The sequence below is a fragment of the Ctenopharyngodon idella genome, chromosome 13 (genome assembly GCF_019924925.1).
Source record: "Ctenopharyngodon idella isolate HZGC_01 chromosome 13, HZGC01, whole genome shotgun sequence".
Taxonomy (NCBI): Eukaryota; Metazoa; Chordata; class Actinopteri; order Cypriniformes; family Xenocyprididae; genus Ctenopharyngodon; species Ctenopharyngodon idella.
The window spans coordinates 2,455,947-2,481,414 of NC_067232.1; the positions used below are offsets into that span (position 1 = coordinate 2,455,947).

The window sequence follows — 25,468 nt, forward strand, 5'->3', positions numbered from 1 at the left end:
CAGACATGCTGTCACCAGTATTAGTTTTAGACAATGACACATCCATTAGAATGACAGGCAGAATGGAAGTGAATGAATACTCTACCTTTTAATTTACCTGTATGGAACACACACCTGACAAAAGGCAATCTTCACATCCAGGACTGGAGCACTGCAGTTATATAAGAAACGTCTGTTCATAAATACCTGAAACACAGGAATACAACAAGAAGGAAAAGATCAAAAACTGAATGAATAGATAAATGGGAGGAATTTTCCCTTCTCTAGAATGATATTGAGGTGGTAAGATATTTGCTTTGTTCCGTAATGCTCATTTCATCTCCAAATGTCCTCATTTCTCAAGATGTTTTTTTTTTTTTTTTTTTCAGATAATGATATGTGCTAAAAGAGAGAGAGAGCTGAGATGATCAACACTTTTTTTTTTTCCTTTTTCTCACATCTACCATCTTTATTCTGTCTCAAAGCCCCTGCCCTGTGGATATAACGGCTCTCGCCACACTGAGGATCTATGCATTAGCTCAGCGTATGTGTCTGAGGAGAACAGGCTTTCCAAGAATAGTCAGTGTCATCCAGGAGTCAAAGACAGTATGCTAATTTGGTTTGCTTATTTCTTCGAGGATGAGCTTTTGTTAAGCGCTGTGCACCCTGTCTTTTAAAGATACCAAAGCCCTGTGGATAAGCGTTAAATATTCATTAGTGTTTTTCCAGACTTTGTTTTGTTTTTTTTTCATTCCTGGTTATTATTACTGATTTCACTTGGTATGAATGTTAAAAAAAAATTATAATATTGATATTAATATAAAAATATCAATATTTTGATATACCAATAATATATATATATATATATATATATATATATATATATATATATGGGGCATTACGTTTTCAGACTGTAAACCCGAATAAGTTGGCACAACTCAAAAAATTTGAGGCAATCAGTTGCCTTAAAATTTTTAAGTTAAGAAATTCAAAGTTTAAGTAAGCGAACTGGCATTTATTTTGTACTCATATATTTTAAACATATAAACATTTTCTATTAATGTAAAATTAGCTAGCTTTAACAAGCTAATTCAGAAAATGCTAATTTATTAACATATTAACAAATAGCATGGTATAACATTTGCTAAATGAGTTAAGCAATATAAAACATTTAACATACTTGCTCTCGAACCAAGCCACATGCGCCATTTGTCACCATGACGGTAACTCTCCAAAAACCCACATTAACAGAAACTCTTCTAAATTAGCATAACAAAACATTAATCACTACTAAATCCCACTTAACATTAATCTTGCACACAAAAAACCTTATATAACACTTAATTTTAGTATTTACTCTCCCTTTCGAGTGCTATGAGCAAAGCATGCTGGGAAATAGAAATCCCAGCCAAGTTTCAGTTAAACTTAAGTTTGTTTAAATTAAAAGAAATAAGTTCATAAAACTCAAAACAATGAAACAGTTCAGTTTACTTAAAATATATCAGTTCTGTGAACTTGAAAGAAAAAGAAAGTGCTAAATACTCATAAAAGTTGATTTGACTGAACTAATTTGTTTAATTTAAGCTTGTACTACCAATTAATTATTTTGAGCACTTTTATCCACAGTGTGCATGCACATGGTTGCCAGGTTGAGAAAAATAAGTAAAACACTTAGCAGATATTTCCGTATTCCGCAAGTATGAAGCTCTGATTGGGGGATTACGTCTCTTGATATCAGGCAACCCCAGTTATGTTCCTCTGCAGGTCAGATTAAACCTTGTTCTAGCCTATATATATTATATTCATTAATTTCAGCACATTTCCACTCCGTTTTAAATGCTGTTCTAGTATTCAAATCAAGCCTAAACCACTGCTCCACACATGCTGCAGAATCGATACAGAAGCAGCTGTATAGATACTCGAATCTCATCAATATACAGGTTACTCTTCTTAGTAAATAGTACCAGCCATTAAAAATCAAATAACAACATATGAATAATATCTAAAATATCATCAATGGTTGTGCCTTCGACACATTCATAGATGATGGTTAGGATGTGTCAGTGAAGCCCAGCACTTGAGGTGATGTTCTTGCTGGTTTTGAGTGGCAGCTTACAGCTGTGTGTGTAAATGGCATGAGGACTGCCTACAGCGCATGTGTGTTTGCCAAATGACTGACAATAACAGCACTGCTTTCATTTCCTTTGAAACACACAGACCTGCACTGCTGCTCCTAGGGTCTGCTCTGAGACAAAGAGCATGATGGGATATGGTGCAGTTTCATCATGATAACCTTAATATTATTGATTAAAACGAGTCAATGTGATGGAAAGTATGATCCAGAGGGAAGAGAGAGGGAGACATCTTAGAGAGAGAGAGAGATCTTAAATAACTCGTCGTTCAGTAATTTGCGGGTGCTGCTCCTTAATTACTATTTTTCTTCATTATTTGCTGTCTGGAGTTGGTCTAATAACAGTTCAGACGTGTAAACTTCTGATCAATACAGAAAGCTTCTCATAAAAACAAGCATCCAGCATCAAATGAGGGTTTATTTTACTGCTGTACCGCAAATAATGCAACTGAAACTGTCTTTCACAGATTTAAAAATGACAGCAAAGATTTAAATCAAAGTAACATGCTTTTTTTATATATTTCAATACATCCTTGGAGTAAAAACATTTTATATATTGATACAGCACTCACAAATCATGAATCTCACAATTATTGAGTCGTGTCCTCATTTGTTTGGTATCTCTTCCTTTATACCGAAAGCGATTGATTCAAACATTCCGACAGTCTGTTACCATGGCGGCAAACCAATACTTTTATAGAAAACAAATGAACTGTTTCAAAACCGATTAAGTAAAATAGCATTCGGCTCAGGAGACACACAGCCGTCAGGGAGAACATTGAATAGATTTCAATGAGGCACACAGATTTTTATCACTCACAGTATGGTAATGAGATACAAACTCTTGAGACATTGAGAAGTTTCTGTAAGCAATTTTAAACACCACTAACAGCACCAAACAGATCAGATAAATAAGTAATCTGCCACTGTTCAGAAAACAAATAGCCCTGCTCTCAAACTCTTTTTTTGTTGGCTAACATTATAAAGAGGACCTATTATGCTTTTTTACATTTTCAACAAAGCTCAAAGTCACTCCAAAGGGAGTTGTTCTCTTTATCAGAGTGCACTGTTTCTGAACTCCCTGAAACACATCCATTGTAGTCTTGAGTTTCTTCTGGGAACAAACACGTCACAATATTTCTCATTTAATTCCCGTCCAAGGCATACGCAAAATAAAGGAGCGGGGCCTGATTGAGTTAGTAGTGTGTTGAAGCTTGCGGTTATGATAATGGGCGTGACATTTCCCAAATATGCTTGAAGACGTTGACCAATCACAACACACTGGTCCAGCGACCAATCAGAGCACATTGCACTTTTCGGAAAGAGGGGCTTCATAGAGACTAAACAGAAGCTGTATCCGAAATCCCTCCCTTATACCCTCATTCACTATTTACTACATTGGTCCACTAATATAGTTCACTTGAGAGAGTTAATGAAAACGAGTGAATGCGCTGGAAAGGGTTGTCACTTTTGCATAGTTTGTGCTTGCTGTTTAATAATTATTTGATACTTAGCAAACTAGCAGCTCCAGTAGATGAAAAGATTTATCTTGAACTCTGTCATGGAAACTATGTATAAACCTTAATTAAACAATTTAATAATCAGTTAAAAATGAATTTATTCCTGTATGATATTACGCTGTAGCCACATTGGACCAGTGGTTTGGAAAATGGATGGATGATACAGCTGCGGGCGCCATCTTCTGGTCAAATGCGGGAATTCATTCGGCACAACCCCTTACAGTGCATTATAGATATTCTCTAGCCGTTGAGTGTACATTGGTTGCACTCGATAAGTCCGTATGGTTTCGGATACCACTACAAGTGGCTGTCCCCTCAAACAGTGCCCTATTTAAGAGTATAGGGGGCGATTTTGGACACAGCCATAGCATTACTGACAGCCTGGACAGAGCTGTCATGTTTTTTTTTTTTACATTCAAGCATGAAAACCCATTCTAGTAGACCCCCAAAACAAAATTAAGACTAATTTAGTAAGAAAGTAAGAACATTTTACTACAGCAGGATTCAAGTCACATTTTACTCAATTTAATTGTGTGAACTGACATATTTCTGAGTGAAACAGGATGTTCAGTGAGAATAGATATAGGGTAGGGATTATTTTATCCATTGGAAATCGACTGGATTGTAAAAAGTGAATGCTAAATGTACTACATACCAATATGGATGGAGAAAAATATACGAAAAAAAGAAAGAGATACAAGATGAAAGAGAGGGAAAGGCCAATCTATGCTTCTCAACATCTTTGGCTGAAAGGTTGTGTTTACTGCAGCACCAGCTATGAATGCTTAAATAAAATCACACCACATCAACACTCTCACCAAAGGAACAAAAACAGAAAACAATGAGGATGTGTTTGTGATTTTTAATGAACAAATTATGAACAAAAAACTAGCTTTTTACATTTTCTGAAGAAAATGGAAGTGGTGCTAGCACATGCTAATCATGCTGCCGTGATGCTATGGGGTTTTTAGCACATTCATGTGCAGTTGCTAGTGTGTTCTGGGTTGTTGCTTAAGGGCATTGCAAAGGTGTGGATTACTAGCCCAAAAGATCTCTCGCATATTCTGTTTCCTATATCTGTTGCCCTTTTTTCAATAATAACAGTGATGCTAGACTTACCAAACAACACTAATGAATGGACGGTATTTTATAGGAAAAAATGGACTGTTATAGAAATAATAGAAAAGCAAATCCATCCAAATCTCATTATTCTCAAAACTCCTATCTTATGAGGAGTTTGGTGTGGTATCAAATCAAGACTACTGGTTTTAAAGTCTCCATAGTAACATACAGTCTTTCACATGATCCTCTTAAATTAGACATTATCGATTGCTTAGATAGGCTGGGATAAACGTATACGCGCTCTAGAGCTGCTCTTCAATAAATATTTGACAGCACAGTTGAGCTGCACAGAAATATTATCTATAAAGAGGAGGATTTGGCAAGGTCAGGCCTGACGAATGAGACCGAGAACTGATGAAGAACCTTGATAAGAAAGTGATGAATTACTGAGTGCAAATATGACATTAACAGACAACAGGACGCAAGCAGAGAGCAGGAACTATGCCTTCCCAAGAGTCCAAAAAGGCGCAGCTATGGTAATAAAACTGATGTCTGGAGATTAGAAATAAAGCTTGATGAATGCACAAAAAGTCTTCCTGTTGTGGATCAAGCATCCAACCTCTGAATAATACAGAACAGAACGGGTGAGTTTAATAATGCTGAATTGTGGATCCTCGTGGTATTGACAGACCTATTGGTGTGGCTAGGGTGCACAAGATATTTAATAAAGTCAATCTTCAAGCCAGAGTGATGTGAAGGTGGATGGTATGATTCACCATATTGTATTATTTTATTATTTTATATCACAGTTACTGCACATATACACTACCGTCCAAAAGTTTGTGACATTTTTAAAGATATTAAAGGTGCAATACGTAAGAATTTTGCAGTAAAATATCCAAAAAACACTAGGCCAGTGTTATATATTTTGTTCACTTGAGTACTTACAATATCCCAAATGTTTGCAACTATTTGTAAATCGTGAGAAAATTGCAATTTTAACCAAGGCTCCGGGACGTGTGAGGAGTCGCCTGCCAATTGCGTCATACCCGCGTTACCCTCGGTTTCCGGTTTTATTTTGTAGAAACCATGGAAACACCAAAGACGCTTTAATATTTACTTGTTTTAATAGGCAGGGAACAACTGTTTTGATGTATTTATAGACAGGAAAAACTAATTATTGTTATACAGCTCAACACGTTTGGTCTTATTGTTTAAATCTAATTTTCTTGATTTTTTGCGAGTACCATGCTTTACCATGCCTCAGAGAAAAACACTATTTTGTGAAGTAGCTAACATAGCATAATCAGATGCAGCTTTATTTTTAGTAACAGTAATACAGCATTTTCTCCATCATACAATACGTTTTAAAATGAATTGCATGCCATTTATCAACACAAGCCATCCAGCATTTAATATGATATTCTAAAATCGATCTATCTTACTGCAGTGTGTCTGAAACAAGTGTCTCACAGCAGCCACCGAGCGAACACACAGAGTAACGTTATAACATCATTTTCAACACTCTCAAATGTATCTAATATGATAAACAGAGCTGCGTTACCTCATACTCATGACCGGAAAAGCGGAAGCGGAAGCGGCGCCGGCGACTGTGGCATAATAAAAGTTTTGCTGTTCGTGAGGCGTGTGTTGCGCAATCGCTTCAGCGGCCTCGTTCAGCTCCCACAACACTCGGTCCTGCTCTGCTTCATACTACAGTAACATTAATAATCGCATCCATGAACATGATTTCTTCCCGAGTCCTATCCCTATTCTTTTCCACCGGCCGTTGAGATGAAGACCACATGTCCCAAAATTCCGCGATCAAACTTGTCGTCATCATCTTTGTTTTGAATAGGCCTCTAGCGACCTCTAGAGGACAGAAAATATTACATAATGCACCTTTAATACTTTTAGTCAGCAAGGATTCATTAAATTGACCAAAAGTGACAGTAAAGACTTTTATAATGTTACAAAAGATTTCTATTTCAAATAAATGCTGTTCTTTTGAACTTTCTATTCATCAAAGAATCCTGAAATTGTTTTTTTTTTTTATCATGGTTTCCAAATAATTATAAGAAATTATTATATTTCTTATATTATTAAATCAGCATATTATAATGATTTCTGAAGGATAATGTGACACTGAAGTCTAGAGTAATGATGCTGAAAATTTAGGAATAAATGACATTTTAAAAATATATTGTAATAATATTACAAATTTTCTATATTTTTGATCAAATAAAAGCATCGACTTCTTTCAAAACATTAAAAATCTTACCAAACCCAAATTATTAAATGGTAATGTACATGTATTTTTTTTTTTACATAAAAATTAAACCTCAAAATCTACATCTTATTTGATTTTTTTTAATATATATATATATATTTTTTTTTTTTTAGTTGAAGGACACAGAAAGAAAGAAATATCCACAACAACAACAAAAAAATGAGTCAGCTTCACATTATGAAGCACTCAAGTTAAAAACATTAAGAACAGTACTATATTATAAATATGTCTCAAATATACACTGGTATAAATGGTAAAAGCAGAATCTCTACCAAATCACACATTTCTACCACTGAATTGTATATACGTCATACTGCCAGCTCTAGTGGGTGTGTTTGTGTGTGAGTGTGCGCGCACGCTGCTATTATGCCGAAATCTGTCGTTCACACAGGTGGTGCGCACCAGAGGCTAATTTTGTAAAGTGTTTGGACTGCGTGTGAAACCTTCAGTACACGGCAGCCATATTGAGATGAACAGACAGGTGATTTCAGAGCTACAATGACTCATCACCCCTGAGACCCGACAGATGGAAAGTGTACATCACCAAAACGCCATCTCTCTTTCCTCCTCTTTGTCTCTCTCTTCAACTCAGTTTCTTGAATGGAGAACATTGATTAATTAGTCTATTGTGTCTGGAGCTTTCAGGTCAATTAACACTGATGATCTGTCAGAGGAATCTATGCTAAAGTGATCCTGCTAATGTGGCACAGAGCGCTAATGCTAGCATGTCCACAGTTATGCTGGGCTACATCTATCCATTAGCTCTGGAGAGGCTAAACAATGCAATGCAATGCTAGGTGTACAATTATCAACAAAGAGGATAACCCAGATAAAAAAAATACAGCTAAATCCAGTCTAAGCTGGTTGGCTGGTCTTAGATGGTTTAAGCTGGTGTTCAGCTGACAATTATTTGTTCTTGTGCAAGTGTGGCAGCAACAAACCTCAAGGGGGCGATAGAGTTAACTTCAAATGTCATAAACCATGTGAGTGTGGTAGATATCTATAAACATGTTGACAGTTTAACATCTCATTTTAACTAACCAACTAAACAAGATTCTCTTCAAACTGTTGCACTGCTATGGCAGTAATTGACCTAAAAGAGAAATAGAAAAAGGTTTATGCTATGCTAACAAAATGCTTGCATAGCTAGCTACAAACTATCTACATCCACATACTTGTTTCAAATCTATCAGCCCTCCAGTACAAGAAAAATGGTTCCACTTTCATTCGATAAAGATATATACAACAACACAAAGGGCCTCAAACTTAAATGAAAATAGACCTTAGTCAGGTTAGACGCCATTTTGAATTTAACACGGATGAAAGCGAGGCTGTGAGGGATAGACGTACAGTCTTTACAATGGTGCATACTGAATAAAGGTCCTAGACCACGGAATTTTCATAACTCACAACTTTCAAAACTATTTTATGGAGGTTTTTGTGTACTGAATTTTTACCGGACGACGTTTAGTCGGCTGGACAATCGGTATGTTGTTAAAGGGATAGTTCACCCAAAAATGGTAATCAAACAATTGACGGTAGCCATTGACTTCCATAGTAGGAAAAAAAAATACTATGTAAGTCAATGGCTACTGTCAACTGTCTGGTTACCAACATTCTTCAAAATATCTTCTTTTGTGTTCAACAGAAGAAAGAAACTTACACAGGTTTGAAACAACATGAGGGTGAGTAAATAATGACAGGATTTTCATTTTTGGGTGAACTATCCCTTTAAACAACAGTACAAACACTTTACTTCTATCCTTCACAGCCTTGTCAAAAAAATAAAGGTCTATTAGAAATGTTGGCTTGGCATAATAAATAATAAATAAATTAACTTGTACTAAAATTACTAAAACTGAAATAAAAATAAATGAAAGCTAAATATAAATATAAAAAAAACTAATAAAAATGACAAAAGCCCACAAAAATTTTTTAATGAAAACTAAAAATATAAAATAAAAGGTAATCAAAATATTGAAAATATTAATGAAAACTATAATAGTATATAAATAATACTAAAATAACGTGCTGGCAACCAAACCCTGAACAGCATGACAGCATTGTGAGACCCTGAGAACCAGATGTGCTATATTAATTACTATCATACACCTCAACCGTGCTTGATTTGTTACAGCCACCTTCAAATCGCTAGTGTTCCCCAGTATATTAACGACTAACATTAGATTCTGTTAAGATATGCGCATAACCTTCATTAATTTGCAAAGAGAGGTGACAAAGACAGGACGTAAAATAATGCATGAAACTGAAGCTGGATATGATAATTATGAGGAGGAAAAACAGACACTCAACCTCTCCCCTTTAATGCCAGACACATCCTTTCTGGCTTATGTCTGGGATTTTAATATTATTCAATCACTCTATCTGTCAATCATCAGAGGTTTGGCAGGAATATGTTGTCAGGGAAAAGCTAAATTCTCCTGAAATTAAGAGATAGGCAGAAAAGATGAAATATTGCTCATATAAGGAGATAAAACAAGCGAGCAGATGGAGAAGAGAATTTTTGGCAGGGAGAATGGCAAGGATAATTACGGATGACCTTTAATTATAGAGATTTATGTTTTAATAATATTTATTTCAGCCAGGGATTACATTTTTTACTTCACTTTAAAGGTAAATTAATGACTCCAAAATGTAAAATCTTCATTAAAGATAATTGTAACCATAATTATGTTTAAATTAATAATCCCAGATCCATCTTTATATGAAACTAGATTTTATATTTACTAAACAAAATGTGAGTGATGCTTTCCTGTGTAAAGCCCAGCTTTTCATGCCTTAAACTCATCCAAGATATATTTTTAAAATATGTATTTATATCCTATTATAATATTTATTAATATTTTGAATGAACCTTTATTAGCTTTTAGTTATCACTGCAGTGCATACAATCACATAATTTCCAGTTATTATTGCAAATTAGAAACCTAGCAATTTTCTAATAAAGACAAAACATTTGATGAATAATATTTTTTAAAAATCTAGAAAATGTAATATTAAAAATGTCAAATGTTAAAAAAAAATACAATATATCTTTTTATATATGAAATGTTGGCAGGTTAAGTAAAATCCCGAATGACTGACCTGACCTGTATCTGACCTGCCTCTGACAATACATCCAGCTTAGAAAAAACTGGAAATGATCTCAGACACACAGGGGTCAAGAGGTCCCTGTTGACTATCACATTTGTGTTTTGCTCACCTCAATACCAAAGGACAATCTCCAGACTTATTATCTCAAGAATGTACAATGACAGCCAAAACCAGAGTGATGCATAAAATCCCTACGGGTGTATGAAAAATACAAACAATCAAATTACAGACTTACAGAGCCTCAAAATCCAATTTTAACCAATGACAAGACAATAAGACCGTGCACAAATCTGAATCCAGTTCAGGGTCCTGTAACATGAAAACAACTGAACAGCAGGATGGTTTCTGTTCTATATCACGTGTTTATGTTTTTATGTGATTTTGAGAGGCTGTCAGTGGCAGTGTGGCTGATTTACTCGGGGGAAGTAGCAGGACATAAAACATTTCTGCTCACCGGGAGCCAATCTGGGCCCTGTCGGCAGCGTTGGGGGCCGTCTTCGCTGACACCACTAGCAGGTATCTTGTGTGTGGGCGGCAGATACCGTAGAACAGAATCAGCTTGAAAAAGAAGACAGATGTCCTTGCTGCTGCCTGTGCTGTTTATGTTTCAGAGCATGCTATAAGGATGCCATATTGTTACACAGACACAATGAAGTCCTGTCTGATAGGAATCTAATATATTACCATCTGTTTATTAGGGCTGGGACAATACATCGAATCTCGATTCACGGTACGAAGAATCTGGAGCGATTCTGATATTTTCCGATGTATCACGATTCTCTCTCGAATCGATTCTGAGCTTAGTTTTTAAACAGCAGATGGCACTACATGCTTTAGAAACACTCGTACACTGCCTGCTTCCAGTTCCTTTACACACACCACTTAAACCTAAAATAATCAAGTTCGAAAAGGTTGAAGCGAATTACAAATCTCGCATCATAAAAGCATTCTGAGCCGACGATGCAAGTATATTTAAACACTTACATGACTCAGCCGAACACACGATCGTTGTCCAGCAATCTTCTTCGTGAGCGCTTGAAAGTGTGTGGTTAAAAACTAGCCTAGAGCGCCATCTGCTGTTGAAACTAAGCTCAGAATCGATTGGAGAGAGAAAATATCAGAATCGATCCAGATTCATTGTATCGATCGAGAATCGATGTATTGTCCCAGCCCTACTGTTTATGTGTACGCAACTTTAATAATCGCTTTTTGAGGCATGCTATTTCTCTTCTAAGTGAACAATTTTCACCTGGCGGACTATAAAGGGTACGTTTACATGACAACAATGTACTAAAAATGGAAAAGGTTTCCCTTTGTGCTGTTTGCGTACAGATGACAACTTTGTCAAAACGTCATCCCCGTTCAAACGGATCTGCGAATACACTAAAAACACTGCATTATGCTGCCAGGCCAGTAGTTGGCGATGTCACTTTGTAAAGAAAAACTACGCGCCTATAGACTGAACATGTAATACTCATGCACAAATTCACGTTTTTGTAAGACTATAGCGTACGGAGCCCCACACATGACATGCAGGGAAAAAAAGTAAATTGTAAGCACGACTTACTAATTTGTTCCCTCGATTTACTAAACCGTGCGCACAATTAACTATTCCGTTCCCTCTATTTGCTAAATCGTGCGCATGATTTACTAATTCGCATGTTTTAGCCTACTATTTTTTTTTCCTTCATGTCATGTGCGGGGCTCCGTAATAACAGTATCATTTTCAAAAACTTGCACTTTGAAACCCGTTTTTAAAAGTTTACGTTTTCAGGCCCCCAAAACACCACTGTCGTGTAAATGAATGGCCAAAACGCATAAAAAGTTTTACATTTTTAGTAGAAAACGGTGTTGTGTAAACACCCCTTTAAACGAATACAGTAAATCCCATTGACATACATTAAGGGATGGATCATGTCCAATATCCATGAAAACTTGAGGGTGGGCTGGAAAGCATCCACCTAGTAACTACCCAGAACACCCTAGCAACTACATAGCAAAAGTCCAATGTTGTTAATGTTAACTAAAACTATTAAAACTATCATTGAATGAAACAAAATTGAAATAATATAAAATATAAATATAGACCTTAGTCAGGTTAGATGCCATATTGTATTTAACACGAATAAAAACGAGATCACATAATTTTCTCACATCTTTCATAACTATTTTATGACGTTTTTGATGAAATGGAAAGACGTTTCATCATCTGAACAATCGGTGTGTTGTTAAAAAATAGTATGGTCTATTGAACACTATATGTACTTCTATCCCTCTCAACCTCGTTTTCATTTCTGTCAAAAAACAAATATGACTAAGGTCTATTAAACACAGTTGTATTTACTTAAGCTGAATTATTTGTCTAGGTAGCATTAATAATGACAAATGAAGGTGAAAAGGCCGGAAAAGAGCAAATCTGAAAGTGTGACAAACTGGGGAATTAAGAAAATCCCTGCAGGCAAAATCTCAGTCAACATTCTCCATAAGAAGCAGTTCAAAGAAGGTCTTATCTAGTATATCATCCTCTAAAAGAGACCAAAGCTTTGGTATCAGATGAGCATTTCAGACAAAACTGACTGGAATCATAGATGGATGGAGTAAAAATTTATTCTAGTTCACCAGAGCAGTGCTGTGGGCCACAAGGGAGAAATAAACTTCTGTAATGTGACAAATTTTATGTGAAACAGAACATTAGTTAGAAATAACATAGGACAGGACTTAATAAAATATGATATTGCTAGCTAATATTATTTTTCCTGCCTATACTGCTGCGGTTACGTCAGTAGAGAAGAAAATTAATTTCAGAGGCAGAGAAACGTATTCCATTTTTATATTGAAAACATATTTTTTTGAATAACATGCACTGATAAATCATGCACAATAAGACCAGCGCCGTTTATTAATAAGTAAATAAGGTACAATCTCATTTTACATTGTCTATTAAGGATAATTTACATAAATTATGCCTTATAATGTCATTTTTATTTGACTCTCATTTGCGCTTGTTCAGAGGTAAAAGTCAAGCTGTGAGTGAGTCAAAACTGTTGACTGTTGATTGCTGACAGTTTCATTTAACACCTCAGCTTTTCTGACTTAATGGGACATAGTTTCAACCTTCTTCTGGATTATTCAGCAGTTCTGCAGTCAAACTTTCATTTTTACACACTCCACACAAACACACACACACAAGCATACATTTCTCCTACATTCATTTTTCCCCAAACATGCTGACAAAGTTAAAAACAGACATTGCTGGCTGCCAATAGGAAAGAAAAAAAGACTATTATTTCAATTATTGCTCCTTTACAGCAATAAGATTAAATGGAGAGCAAATGGACTCTTTTGGATAAGTCTCTTACTTCTCATAATTTTCTTCTGAGGAAAGAAACCAACATTCTCAGTTTCATAAGACATCTCAACAATGTCTCGCATTCACCAAGATACCAAAGTCACAATCAAAACCCATGTTCTCAATATGAACTCAAACATTTCACATCAAATTCATCCAAGAATATTTGAGCTGTACTATACACATTAAAGTTGTACCTCTAAACTTGCAGGCTTACTGTATGTCAATTGTCTTATTTGTGTCTACCAATGGGTTGAAGGTCCAAATTGCAGTTTCAATGCAGCTTCAAAGGGCTCTACATGATCTCAGAAGAGGAATAAGGGTCTTATTTAGTGAAACGATCATCATTTTCTAAAAAAAAATAAAAACTATATACTTTTTTTATCCACAAGTGCTCATCTTGCACTGCTCTGCGATGCACTACGCATTACGTAATCATGCTGGAAAGGTCACGTGTGACGTATATGGAGAAAAATCCTGCAATGTTTTCCTCAAAAACTTTAAATTCTTTTCGACTGAAGAAAGAAAGACATAAACATCTTGGATGACATGGGGGTGAGTAAATTATCAGGAAATTTTAATTCTGAAGTGAACTAATCCTTTAATAACTCTTATTAACATCAAGCATGTCCCAAATTTAAGATCGCCTTCTGAGAGAGGCAGCTTTCTGTGTGCGCACTTTGGCAGTGTGCTGGTCAGCACGAGCACCGCAGTGAATTCCTTTTCAGGATATATTGCACTTATACTTAACTATTTTTAACATCAAGCACTTCCACTCTTTATATTCTCATTCAAGTGTCAAGTGTCAATAGTGCTATATATTTACATACTGCGATATACACGTCATACCGCCCAGCCCTACTCTCACAGATCCCTCAAACCCTCATAGGAGTCTGAGCTCTCACTGGGAAGAGCTGTAATGTGCTTTGTTTACTGTTAAATCAATGGCAGACATCACTCACTAATTACAGAGCACTTGAATATTTTGCAGTTGGCTGCGCAAATGCATTGCTGGAGTCCAGGCACATTATTGACTAGAGCAGTAAATCAGCACAAAGGGTTGTGAGACGCCAGAATGTGACTCTCTCTCTTTCCATTTTGTCTCCCTGGTCTTAAATTGCCTTGCTCTCTCAGTTTGGGCCTTTATCTTTTTGTCAGTACTTGCATGTGTGTGTGTGTGTGTGTTTGTGCACGTGTGTGCGTGCGTGTTTGAATGTGGCCCTTGTATTCCCTATAAAAATCTTACTTAAACTTTGAGTTTCTTAACTTAAAAAAAATCTCATTCAATTATTTTGAGTTCTGACAACTTATTGGGGTTCACAGTGAAGTAAATAACTCATTTGATTTGCAAGAATAATAAAAGTTAAAATAAAAATAACTCAAAATAAAAATTAACAATCTTTTATGTTAATTGCTATCAAAATGTATGACTCAGTACTTCAAGTTAGGAGCAATTAACATGCATGAGTACTACAAACTCAAAACTTGATAGGGATCTCAAAAAAATTGATGTAACGAATTACCTCAATTTTTTTGAGTTAGCCCAACTTATTCGGGTTTACGGTGTATGTTGTGGGGACCAAATGTACTCACAAAGATAGTAATACCAGTAATTTCTGACCTTGTGGGGACATTTTTTGGTCCCCATGAGGAAAATAGCTTAAAAATCATACAGAATTATGTAAAAATGTAGAAAATTGTTTTCTTTAATGTAGGTTTAGTGGTATGGTTAGGGTTAGGGGATAGAATATACAGCTTGTACAGTATGAAAATCATTATGTCTATGGAAAGTCCCCATAAAACATGGAAACCCAACATGTGTGTGACATCAGGCTAATCCCACTCGAGTTCACTGTTAACTCTGCAGGGTCCTGGATGGCTTAATGATATGAATAATTCATATCTCCCCTCACTCACAGTCTGTTCGTTACTCAACTGAATGTTCTTACTATTCCATTTTTCTTCCTCTCATACTGCATTGTACTGCATACAGCAGCCATTACTCCAGTTTTCAGTGTCACATGATCCTTCAGAAATCATTCTGATATGTTTATTTATTGCTCAATAAACATTTCTTATTATTAACCGTTGTGCTGCTTACTATTTTTGTGGAAACAGTGAAACATTTTTTAAAGGATTCTTTTATGAATAGAAAGTTCAAAAGAACAGCATTTATTAGAAATAGAAATTGTTTGTAATATTCTTTACAGTCACTGTTGATCAATTTAATGTGTGAATAAGGCCTAGCTCACATTTACACAGGTATTTTTATAACAGATTTTTTTCCTCCTTCATTTTAACAGAAAATTGTGTCCACATGACAACGCAAAAACACGCTATGAAGCACTATCATGAGCATTCCAAACCAACAGGTGGCGATAGAAGCCTAACCGTAAAGCCATGTTGGCCAATCTGAAGCCTGGAAAAAAGGTTATTACGGGTTCCAGTTCCGACATCACAAGCCAAAATCTCTGGTTTCACTATCTACACAACAACACTGCAACCGGAGTGTCTAAAAATCTTCACCCTGGCAGGAGTTTTCAAAAAAGTTTGGTTTCAGTGACCGGATACTGCGTTTGCATGTGGACGAATGGCCAAACCACAAAGAAAAAGCTGTGGACAGGGCCTAAAACTATTCATTTGATTAAAAAAAAAAAAAAAAAAAAAAAAGGAATACAACAAGTGATCATCTTTATAAATGAGTCATTGAATCATTTACTTAACCAGTTCTTTTTAAACACTGATTCATTCATCTTTATGAGCGGGTTTTTAAATTATTCACTCTAAAGATTTATTCAGTAATACATTATATTTAGTTTAGTACTGAAAAGTGTTTAGAAAAATATAAATCAAATTAAAATGGCCACATAGCCAATATGCTATGTATTCTATATAGTCATAATATCGCATTTTTAGATTCGCAACATCAAATGCCACTTGTGGGGTTCACATAAGGGGCACTATTTGTACAATAATGTATTTGCTGCAAGTTATTTCAGTTAGGTTGCAGATGCCTATGGAGACTATAGGCAGCAAAGCAGGAGATATTTAAAAAATCAAGGATATTTAACCTTGATGGTCTGCGAAAAACATTTTATAAAACATTATTCTAAAGGATCTAAATGTTTTTTCTGCCTGTCTACAGTGTCTAATAGAAACAACATCTGACTGCTGGCCTGGCTGTAAATATACCACCAGCTGGATAACATCAATATTGTATGGCAGTTTCCAAATATGGATCCAAATCCATGCCAACCAGCAACAATGACTGACGAAAGTGAGAGGTAAAATCCAGGACTATGTCTCCATTCCAACTCTCCCATTAGATAAAAATCCCTGCAAAAAATAATCTACAGGCTCGATCTGGATTAGAACTAGGATTTTTTTTTTTGAGCTTGGGTTTCAACGTTAATCTGACAACACTTCTTTGTGTGTGGTTGATCATTAGACCGCCGGTGTGATCAGATTATAATAATCAATTTAATGAAGCAAATTTCTTTGAAAGGAACAGCAGCTAGTGACTGTGTGTTATGTAATTTATCTCGGGTGATGCAGATTGATAAGGGAATAATGTGATCATTCTATCAGGTTAAAATCTTTAAGCTATTTTGACCTGCAATAACGTACAAGCCCTTTTAGATTAATGTCCCATGGATGAAAATAAACAATGTGGGATGGACAGCACACTGGCTACCTCTGTAATATCCCAGGGCATCTTAATCTAGGAAGGAGAAATAAATAAATATATTTATATATTAAATGAGTGAATGGGACAGAAAGACAAAGGAGCTTTTAATGTTATTGAATTGAGTGTGTCCATAGATACTGGGCAGCTGAATTAATCTTCATGCCACAGAGAAGAACGGAGCATGCTCAGTTTCTCACTAGGTCAGGAACAGGAAAATCTCTCCCGCTTTCATCCTGTGGGTCATTTTCATTCACTTCAGAGCAATGCAATGTAAGTAAACAGAACAAAAGGAAAGCAAAATTGCTTTAATGTACTTTTCCTATAATATATCAGGATTTGTGCACACCACAATGTGTTTTACATAAGATAAAAAAGACTGAAACCCAGAAACAAATGGAGATCCAGTTACTCGATTATTTATAAAGCACTTGGAGAGACAAAGTAGCTTTTGAGTTTAAGTGCTTGATTCTTTCATTAACCAACAGTCAACTTCCTTTCAGTTCTTTTCCTGTGACTTGATGACTGCTGCCTTCATGAAGATACTTTTTGAGACAGCATGCTAACTGAAATGGAACCACAAGTGGCTGATTTTGATGCTCTCATATAGGCAAAAACTCAAAATAAATCAAGACAAAATATAAAAATAGTAAAAAATGTTAGAGAAAGTCTCATATTTGATTCCAGTCAAATGTGTTATTTTCATTTTATTTATATGCTATTATATTATTTATTAATATTTTAAATTAGATTTTGTGTATATTAATATTTATATTAATGTACTCATATTTTGAATCAGTCGTTTAAGTTTTAGTAATTTTATTATGTCACTTTTATCATTTTTTATGGTTGTTTTTTTTTTAATTCCTATTTGAATCTACTACTTGAATCAGTAGTTTACATTTTATAATTTTGTTATGTGCTTGTCACTTTTATTAATTTTTTGTTTTTTATTTCTATTTTTTATTTTAGTTTTAGTAATTTTAGTACTTCAGCTTAAACGTATTTCTTTCAGTTAGTTCAATGCAACATTTCTAATTTTAAGTTTTTTAAATTTATAATTTACTATTTCATATTTTATTTTAGGTTTATTTCAATTTCTAAAAACAATTTTTAATATTTTTAGTTAACAATAACAACACTGATTCCAATAATCTGATGCTAGTGTATGTTAAACAACATGATACTCTAATAAAAATAAAAAAATATTGTTTAAAGTAGTTCATTTTTATTAGTTTTGCAAAATTTATTGATATTTTCAGTACTGATGAATGACTATATTATGAAAGCTTGTTTCCGCCATGAAATACAAAATAAAAAAGGTAATTGTGACTTTTTATATCACAATTCTGACTTTTTTTTCTCAGTTACGAGATATAAAGTCAGAATTACGAGTTATAAAGTAGGAATTGTGTGATCTGAAGTCAGAATTGTGAGTTAAAAAGTCAGAATTGCGTAATATAAAGTCAGAATTGCGAGTTATAAAGTCAGAATTGTGTGATATAAAGTCAGAATTGTGAGTTAAAAAGTCAGAATTGTGAGTTATAAAGTCAGAATTGCGAGTTATAAAGTCAGAATTGCAAGTTATAAAGTCAGAATTGCATGATATAAAGTCAGAATTGTGAGTTAAAAAGTCAGAATTGCGTGATATAAAATCAGAATTGTGAGTTATAAAGTCCAATTGTGAGGGAAAAAAGACTGACCTTTTTTCTCAGAATTGCGAGTTTATATCTCATAATTCTGACTTTATATCAGCAATTCTGATTTTTTTAACTAGCAATTGTGAGTTTATATCTCGCAAACTCACAATTGTGAGAAAAAAAGTCAGAATTTTGAGATAAAAAGTCGCAATTACCTTTTTTATTTTTTTTATTTAGTGGCGGAAACAAGCTTCCATACTATATTGATGCATTTCTTTCTATTCCGCCATTTTGTTTTTCCCTTGTTGCAGGGCATTCTGGGATCACCTTCTTACATGATGATGCCAAAATGAGAAAGCAACATAAATTATTATATTAACTTATACCATTGACTTATTGCCTATGACGCCTTAAAAGTTAGTCTGTATGGAGCTCACTAACAGCTAAAATATTAGAAACCACAAAACTCTCAAGTGACACATCAACCTTTTTGACAGATCCATAACTTCCTCCATTTGACTGGGCGGAGTAAATAACAAACACCACCTACAAACAGTCAGTCATGATGTCTCTTATTCATCATGTACCCAAACTCTCTGCAGTGACTCAACGAGTTTCTTAGCAACTGCCGAAACACTCAAGATGTCAATAGAAATGTTCTCCACCACTATGACTATGATTCTTATTATCTTGTCAGCTGTTTGACTTGCTCAACCACCTTCATCCTAAAAACAATAGAAGAAAACAGGCTGAACGAATGAGCTCACAATGGCAGATGCCTTGAGTGTCCAAAGAAAATGTCACTCACTGTTCTGTTAATATCAAATCCTCTTTTCTGTGGCAACAGCATGGTCTCTCACTGGACTCAGCCAATCACAGTGCAGCATCCCTAAGGGGTAGAGCCCACACAGCCAATCAGGAGTGTCCATCATGAGGGCATAGCATCTGTCTGTCTGTTTGTCTATCTATCCATCCATCCATCCATCCATAATTTTTTTTAGGAAAAAATATACATATACTGTGTTAATGAGATTTTTAAAGGGACCTATAATGCCCCTTTTACAAGATGTAATATAAGTCTCTGGTGTCCCTAGAATGTGTCATGTGTCAGTTTCTGCTAAAAATACCCCCCAGATCATTTATTATAGCTTGTCAAATTTGCCCCTATTGGGGTGTGAGCAAAAACACGCCATTTTTGTGTGTGTCCCTTTAAATGCAAATGAGCTGCTGCTCCTGGTCCCCTTTCCAGAAAAGGGTGGAGCTTTAACAGCTCACGCTTTGGTTGCTCAACAACAACAAAGCTGGAGAATCTCACGCTGCCAAAATAACGATTGTCAGTAACGGTGTTCAGCGTTACATTGTTCAAACCGGAGTCGGACACTGATGGAGAGACTCAGGAAGAAGTTACATTTTAAAATATATTCAAATAGAAAATGTTACAATATTACAATTTTTACTGTATTCATGGTGATAAATATTTTATATCAATCTGAATTTTTTTTTAAACAATATATCACATTGATTGATGACTTATAGGCGTATGACAGTCATATCAAGCTGTCTGTGTGTGTGTATTTACAGCTCTTGCTGTGTGTGTCTGTGTGTGTGTGTGTGTGTGTGTGTGTGTGTGCGCTTTTAGTTTGTTCTTTTCTGCTGTGCACCGGAGGCAAACCTTAAGTCGGCTTACAAGCATCACATAAATATGCCAGTAATTCCACATTGGTCCCATATTTCTCGTCATTCCTTCCTCTCTCTTTCTCCTCCCTCTCTCGTGTTCTCTCTCTCTCTCTCTCTCTCTCTCTCTGTCCACGGTGCTGTGGGGAACCTGAAATCCTGTCAAGTAGGCTCCGCAGCAGCAGATGCATTCAACCAAACACTAAAGAAAGACATACAACCGAACCTCACAGGCTCACAGCTCAGAGCGGAGTAGAAGTGGATGGCTTGCAGTTACTTCAGTGAAATATTTGGAAAGACAAAAGTACACCTGAGAGCTTAAATCAGCCTCTATAACCAGCTGATCATTTAGAAAGATAGTCAAACTAAGTGAAAAACATTTTTAAAAAGGCTAAACTCTCTCCTTCCTTAGTTTTAGGAAGACAAAATGTTTGTGTGTAATTAAACACACACATGTAGTAGATTCAAGAGTGGAAGGAAAGCAGTCACCAGGACAGGGGGTTATCCCGGGGGAAATGACATTTGTCCAAACACTTGTTTGGATGACTATTTAGAAGAACACAAACAAAGCGCAGCGATAATAACATCTCATTAGTGTGCCGAGGCAATTAAAGTTGTCTCTTGCATAACACGGTCTGCCTCTATAGGGCAAAGCAAAAACATCTAAATTATTCACATTCCTGCAGTCTGATTAACAGATGCGGCCATTGAACTCATTTCAATATACAGAGAGGAAAAAACTCAAAGGCTGAAAGAATGATTGTAGTTTAGATGGTTTATCTATCTATCTATCTATCTATCTATCTATCTATCTATCATCTGCCTGTCTACTCAAGCATCCATCCATCCATCCATTCATCCATCCAATAAAACAAAAAAACATCCATCCATCCATCCACCTCCCTATCTATCTATCTATCTATCTATCTATCTATCTATCCAATAAAACATCCATCCATCCATCTACCTTCTTATCTATCAATATTATACGGTGAGGTTTCAGGGTAACATGCTGAGTCTTCGGTTTTTCCCAGGCAGTAAACACACTTGTTCATTCATTCCTTTCTCCTCCCTGATCAGCATGAGACCAAATCATACCGGACAGCAGGGGCCAACCCACTCCTTAAGCCCTGACCCCTCCACTTCTCAAGTGCCAGTTTTTTTTCTTTCATTTGGCCTGAACTAAAGTTTGGTGCTTCCTAATATTCCTCTCTTTTCCTCTCATGCTTCCCGTCTCCAAACCACAGCAAATGCACTTTCTTACTTAAAAGAAACCATGAGTACTTCACTCCCAGTACACCGATCCAAAGAGCCTTTAATGTAACATCAAGGAGTTTTAAAATCTCTTAAGATTAATAAGGCTAACTCAGGAACCCCAATACAGTGGAATGATTCTTGATAAGAAGAACCTTTCGAAACGCCTCATGGATTGAGGCTCTTCTGTACTGTCACTGAGCGTTTTGAACAGCTATGAGTCATTTCTGTTTTAATGTGAAACAAACATGGCGTCTACAGTAAACAAATTCAGCATGGTTCAGATACTTGGAACAGAGTGAACTAGAAACCTCCATATCTCCATATCTTTGTTAAACATACAAATATATAAACTCTTTAAAAGTGATATTCCTTCATTTTGAATGTGCCATACCTGAACAACAATAATCATATCATTACATTTGATAAAACTCTGAGAGATACACTATATAGTAATACAAAAATAGCGAGTGCAGATGTTCAGGTGGTTTGACATCCCACAATTCCAGTGCACATTAATACTATCAGATAAATCCTTTGCTGACAGCTGCAGTTACATTCCCAGCTTTAATCAGAACTCTCTCTAAACTGAGCTGAGCATGATGACTTTCCCTCTTGTGTGTTGGAAAATGAAACTGAATACACTCACTCACACACATACACACACAAACACCTATAGTCACAAATGAGCGTAGCACACACCTAATAAAACCAATTAAGTATAAATCTATTTATGTAACAGATATGAATTCATGACATTTACTCTAATGCCTCTAGAGATTAATTTCTCTGACAAAACAACAGGTCAGAGACATTAATCAACGTTTATTTGACACTGTATAGTCAAGATGCTTAAACGTCACTGAATCTACAATTTATGTGCTTGACAGACGATTTTATCCGCAGCAACTTACACTGGATTTAAGATATACAATCTCTTGACTTAAAGGGGTGGTTGATTATGATTTCACTTTTTAACTTTAGTTAGTGTGTAATGTTGCTGTTTGAGCATAAACAACATCTGCAAAGTTAAGATATTTTCTTTTAAAGAATTTGCTGTTTAGGGACTACAACAAACGGCTATTAGGGACTACAACAAGCTTCTTCCCGGGTTAGTGACATCACTAACCCTGAAATTTACACAAACCCTGCCCCCGGGAACAAGCAACAAAGGGGGTGAGGCCATGTTGGGCTGCTTTAGAGAAGAGGAAGAGTTGTTGTAGTAGAGTGTTGTTACCATGCTGTCATTTTACGCCGGACTGTTTCACAAACGAGGGTCAATTCAACGCTGAATTTTCACAAATGATTAACATGACGGCACATGCTAGTCGATGAGTTGAATCAACTCCACAGAAATTACATAAATTTATCCACTAACTATTCAGAAATGTTCAGTTTCATTCTAAACATTGTAACTTTTTCCTGAGTCTCTCCATCAGTGTCTGACTCCGGTTTGAACAATGTAAGGCTGAACACTGTTACTGACGATCATCATTTTGGCTGCGTGAGATTCTCCAGTTTTGTTGTTGATGAGCAACTGAAGCGTGAACATAAACTGAACTGAACATAAAGCTCCTCCCTTTCCTGGAAAGGGGGCAGGGAGCAGCAGCTCATTTGCATTTAAAGGGACACATACAAAAACAGCGTGTTTTTACTCATACCCAAATAGGGGCAAATTTGACAAACTATAATAAATGATTTCTGGGGTATTTTGAGCTGAAACTTCACAGACACATTCTGGGGACACCAGAGACTTATATTACATCTTGTAAAAGGGGCGTTATAGGTCCCTTTTAATTTTCATGCTGTTCCCCACACAAAGATATTATGTGGCTTCAGAAGACTTCAATTTGACTACTTTATGGTGTTTTATACTTTTGGATCTTTAAAGAGTGAATGTCTGATCGCACTAGCAATAGCAAGTCATGGGTTCAATTCCCAGGGAATTTATGAACTGATGAAATCTATACCATGATGAATGCATTGTCATTTGAATTTGAATCAATGCCCACTATTGTCGTTTGTAAGGAACAGATTGGACATTAAGCAAAATATCTCCATTTGCATTCTGCCAAAGGAATACAATCTGGAATCTTGGAATCACTGTAGATCACAAACTAAGTCACAAACATTACATTATGACATATTTAATCTATCCAAACAGCACAAATGCACAAAAAAGGCATCACTAGGACACAATCACTATAAAATAATAACAAACACTAATCTAGGACAGCAGCCTAGAGAAGTCAATCAACTCTAGAAGTGTGTTGATGCAGTGCTACCGGATTTACAACTACCGAGAGACAATCAGTTATATAAGATAAAATGCTAATGAACAACTGAAAGTAATTATATATACAAACAGCAAGTCAATAACTGCACCATCTGTCAATTCAAGAGCTTTCATCAAACGCGAAGGCGACGTACCAGAGGACTGTAGATTAACATTGCTCATAGTGTATAATATGGACATAAATTTATATCCATTTGGCATAGAAGTTGATACTAATACTGATATTACTTAAACCAACATCTGCCAATACAGATGCAGATAGTTTGGATGTTTTTTCTGCTTTCTTGTTTCAAAAAAAGAGCTCATTTCTAATTAAAATATTTTTTAAATAAATATAAAAAAACTATTTATCCTCTAAAATATTTTCCCACATACATTTAGCAAACTAAGTCATGATTGACTCTCTCTTTGAAGTGAGGCAGGGAGGTCAAACATTAAAGTGGAAAGCTATTGATAAAGTCATAGAGTTTTTCTTGCTGTGGGCTGCTGTGTTCAGCAATCTCAGAATCAATCCCAGCAGCCTTTGTGGTATGTATCTTAAAACCATCGGCTTGTACAGGAAACATTCTCCTTGGGGCTGAAATTTCACCGAATACCACAGTTCTAACGATAAACATTATTTTACGGTGTACAGAATATCAAATGTGGTGCTAAACCTCTTTACGGTACACTGAAAGCTTGTGGGAGTACAGACTAAAAAATCTAAAATTCTGTTCTATGCTACAGATCTTGTGGGTTGGTCATTGTTGAACAAGATCTGCTTTTACAGCATATATAATAAAAGAGAGTGACTGATAATCAGAAAGCGAGTGCTAGTCACTCAGAACAGGAGCAGGTGGAGATCTGTCTAAAGCCACGCCCCTCCTCTCGCATAATTACGAGTATAATGAGCATCCTGTCACTCCACACCCACAAATGACATCATCCATTATACGCCTGGACACATGCCTACAATAAGTCCCAATTCAGAGTTCTGAGTCTTTAAAACAACTGAAAGATCCAAAATTTAAGCATGATTTTAAACATATCACTACCACTACACTGCGACTTCTCACAATTGAGTTATAAACTTGCAATTCTGACTTTTCTAATCAGAATTCTGCATGTTCATGCGGTCAGTTCAGGAGTCTAAAATTTCTGGGGGGAAAAATAAGATGAAAATTATAGAAATGCGAGATGTAAAACTCAGAATTGTGGGATGTAAACTCACAATTCCAAGATATAAAACTGCAATTTTGGCAGCCTTGCATGAGGAAGAAAGACATTCGACTTATTAATAATCCCTCTTACAAAATTAATAACCTTAAAAAAAAGGTATCCTTGAAAATGTGCCATGGCATAAGCCAAGAAATTCACTGAAGGTTTCAAACACTGACATTAAAAAGTGTTAATAACAGCAGATTGCTCGATACCATTACAATAACATTGATACTATTGTTTTCCCTGGTTAGCACTGACATCATCTACAAACTCA

General features: G+C 35.7%; 1 protein-coding gene across 11 annotated transcripts in view; it reads right to left on the reverse strand.

Moving 5' to 3' along the window:
• Positions 1–25,468, reverse strand: part of LOC127524755 (mitogen-activated protein kinase 10-like) — a 75,388-nt gene that overhangs the window by 46,870 nt on the left and 3,050 nt on the right. For 7 of the 11 annotated variants that reach the window (XM_051916601.1, XM_051916603.1, XM_051916600.1 and 4 more), the window contains 2 exons: positions 19,579–19,659; positions 115–186 (listed from right to left, as the gene is read on the reverse strand). In XM_051916601.1, the coding sequence (XP_051772561.1) occupies positions 115–186; positions 19,579–19,620 (114 nt within the window). In that variant the 5' untranslated portion in view covers positions 19,621–19,659. Of the gene's footprint in view, positions 1–85; positions 187–19,578; positions 19,660–25,468 lie in introns of all 11 variants that reach the window. The other 4 variants (XM_051916604.1, XM_051916605.1, XM_051916610.1 and 1 more) reach the window with 3 other exon arrangements.